Source organism: Branchiostoma belcheri, unplaced genomic scaffold (genome assembly GCF_001625305.1).
Source record: "Branchiostoma belcheri isolate BF01 breed outbred unplaced genomic scaffold, Haploidv18h27 scaffold261, whole genome shotgun sequence".
In the NCBI taxonomy this organism is placed as follows: domain Eukaryota; kingdom Metazoa; phylum Chordata; class Leptocardii; order Amphioxiformes; family Branchiostomatidae; genus Branchiostoma; species Branchiostoma belcheri.
Genome location: NW_017803867.1, coordinates 219,456 through 222,766, shown reverse-complemented (window position 1 = coordinate 222,766; position 3,311 = coordinate 219,456). Strand labels below are relative to the sequence as shown.

Genomic DNA, 3,311 nt, shown 5'->3' with positions numbered 1-3,311 from the left:
CTCGATGTAATCTATACAGGCCTGAATCAGACGACAACAAAATATGGAACTTCCAGGTAATGTTATTAACACAGATGATACAAAGATGATACAACAACACCGTAGCAAGTATTTATAGCTTTCAGCATGAAGGATTCACTAACGAGCATGTATTTTGTTTAGTAAAAGTTGATACATATACGTTAAAACAAAACAAAAATTTATCCAGGCGGAGTTCTGAACCATGTTTTATTCGTCAATTGTATCGCCTGAATTCTTTGTACTTACGTGTAGATCAGTTTCTACGTCGGTTGACCGAAGCATTAGAATTCTGTCAGAAGTAGACATATGTTGTAGAACAGGAACAGTTTGTTGCAGGCTCCTTAAAGTCTTTTTTAACGTTAACAGTTTAAAAATTATCTGCACGCTTCTCTCCATGAGCGCGTGGCGACAGACTGAAGCCACGCGGTGACAGGGACTGTTGGGGGACTGTTGACAGTCCCCCAACCACTTATCATAAACAACGTCACTTTGCAAGTAGTCGATTCCATGAGGATTCTGGGTGTCTACCTCCAAGCTGACCTCAAATGGGATACCCACGTGAACACACTCTGTCACAAAGCAAGTCAACGACTTTTCTTCCTGCGTAGACTGAAACACTTCCAGCTTTCGACTGACGATCTTGTGACAGTATACATATCCTATATCAGACCTGTAACTGAATATGCAGCTGCCGTCTGGCATTCTGGACTTCCGGTAGTTCTAAGTAAAAGAATCGAGAAAGTACAGAAGCGAGCGCTGCGCATCATTCTTGGTACCCACTATACATCATACAAGAGAGCATGTGGCCAGCTCGGATTACCGTCTCTGTGGTCTCGACGCGAAAAACTCACCAAAGATTTCGCTAAGTCGCTTGTACAATCAACCCAGTATCGCCACCTACTACCACCGTCACGAGGGAACATAAGCAGCAGGGTAACTCGCACGTCACACAAATTGGACACACCACCCTGCAGAACAGCTAGATACTACACAAGCGCCGTGCCATACATGACCCGCATACTGAACTCATAACTTGGTGACTATTCCCCGAGATGTTTTCATGATGAATATTCTTTTATTAATATCCAATGTTCAATCTATGTTGTCCTAGCCGAGTGTACTAATGTTTTAAACTATATGGTATTTTAACTTATTTTAACTTAAAGTAATTATTTTAATTACTCGATTGATATGTGATCTTGTTTTAGGCGTTGTATGCTGTCTATTTATGGAACGATTCTGTTAATTACAGATCAATTCAGAGCCATGGTCTGGTGCCATGGTTCTGCCATTCTGTAAAGTTTGCGAAACAACAATAAACCATTACTACTAGACCCGGCAGCTAATTACCCGCTGTGATCCCCGGGGGTTCCACAGACCCACTATTATGACTTAAGGATGTGTCAACAATAAGCGATGTCTTTGACACCCAATAACAGCCTCATATAAATCTGTGAGGCACTGGCAACAGGATCGTTTTCTAGAAGACCTTACAATAAATAATAAATATATCTTTTCATACTTTTTATTCATAGATACTGTACCTTATCCACACATTCTGTGAGTGAAGTCCCCCGACCATCAGGCAGCAGCGTGCGACCTGGAACAAGTTTTTTTGGTAGTTAAAATTTTAGTCTTCTTAATTTATAAGTCTTTAATCGACACCGAGTGTGGTTTTTCATTCGATTGTTCGAAGATCAAAGCTTCAATAGCATGTAAAAAATTAAAACCGTTAATCTCTAGCTCCCCGTTGTTGAAACAAAGTGCCCTGGAACTGTAACAAAAGGGATCCTACGTGTATGCAAATGTATTTTGTTATTGCACATTTTTACCTCTACCCGTCAAAACTAAGAATTAATATAATTATAGTTTATAACTTATTATGGCTAAAACAGCTTGGATTATTTAATGTTATAGATTCTGGGCGCACATATGGTCCAACTCAATCCACAGCAAAGTTATGCTGTTCACAGACACACGGACATACAAACACGCACACGCACCCGGAAATAGAACCTTCTTAGCCAAGGCGATAATTCTTAAATTAGACATCGCATTTCAAACAGCTAATTGTTATATCTTGAACTATCTTAGCCACGGCGGCTGTTGGGGTAGCCTCTACCAGGCGTTGGGAGGCGACAGAGAGAGTAAAGAGTGACCCAATAGAGCTATAAAATGCCAACGGAGTTGATCTGCTATAGAGTGGTCCCCGATGCCTGATCTGGGGCTTTTGTAACATATATTCTGTGCCCTCGAAGGGAAAATACTCCATGAGTGGGTAACTAGCGTCTAGACATATATATATATATAAGCTGTACCCCCTAGATGCAACATTTTGTACCCTATGGAATTCCTGTACAATAAAATTAAATATGCTCTAATTGGTATCGTTAACTTTGTCACTTTTCTGTTAAATCTGTAGTAATGAAACCTCAAATTGCAGAATGGACAACTAAGTTTGTGTGTTATGTAAAATCTAGGTCACCTGTGATGTAGACTGTAGCTCCGGCCTCTGCCAGTTGCAGCGCAATGCCCTTACCGATACCCCGTGATGCTCCTGTTACTATAGCCACCTTACCGACCAGACTCTGCTTCATTCTTGTCTCTTCTGGAAGTGCTACTAACGGCCGACACTAATACAACTGGAGTAAGACCAATGATAGACACAATCGTGTATATGTTTCATGAACTGGTATGATCTTCCTTCGGTGTAACATATTAGCTAAACTTGAACCTTGGACCTTGAACCTAGCTTATGTAATGCATAATGCCTGTTAAACATTGACTAAGATTTCTTAATCTCGGAACCAAACGTATGCCACTATCACAGACAGAGGCCAATGACTACAGTTAATTACTAAACGTTACGGATTATCTACTACATAATATCAACGGTGGTAAGCTAATTGGTACTGTCTTCCTTGATTTGAAAAAAGCTTTTGATACCGTGGACCTCGGTATTCTGCTAACAAAACTAAACTGGATTGGCCTTCAGGGTACTGAGCTTGATTGGTTTTCAAATTATCTCACAGGTCGCCAACAGAGAGTCTCGCTAAATGGTTGTACCTCTGACCCCTTACCTATTACAATTGGAGTACCCCAAGGTTCGATCTTAGGACCTCTACTGTTCAACCTCTTTATTAATGATCTCCCCGAAGCTGTCACCAGCAGTAAGATAACTTTGTATGCTGATGACACAGCCATATTCTGTGCGAGCAATGACCCCAGATGCATAGAAAGTACACTGAATTTAGAACTCAAACAGTTAGCATCGTGGTTTAAATCGAATC

The 3,311-nt window shown here is 40.7% G+C and overlaps 1 protein-coding gene across 1 annotated transcript in view; it reads right to left on the bottom strand.

Moving 5' to 3' along the window:
• The window catches only part of LOC109472025 (dehydrogenase/reductase SDR family member 1-like), a 10,084-nt gene extending 7,237 nt beyond the window's left edge, over positions 1–2,847 (bottom strand). Inside the window, exons 1-2 of the mRNA XM_019771595.1 lie at positions 2,507–2,847; positions 1,566–1,621 (exon numbers count right to left, since the gene is read on the bottom strand). Of these exons, the coding sequence (XP_019627154.1) occupies positions 1,566–1,621; positions 2,507–2,618 (168 nt within the window). The 5' untranslated portion in view covers positions 2,619–2,847. The remainder of the gene's footprint in view (positions 1–1,565; positions 1,622–2,506) is intronic.
• Between the last annotated feature and the right edge of the window lie 464 nt (positions 2,848–3,311).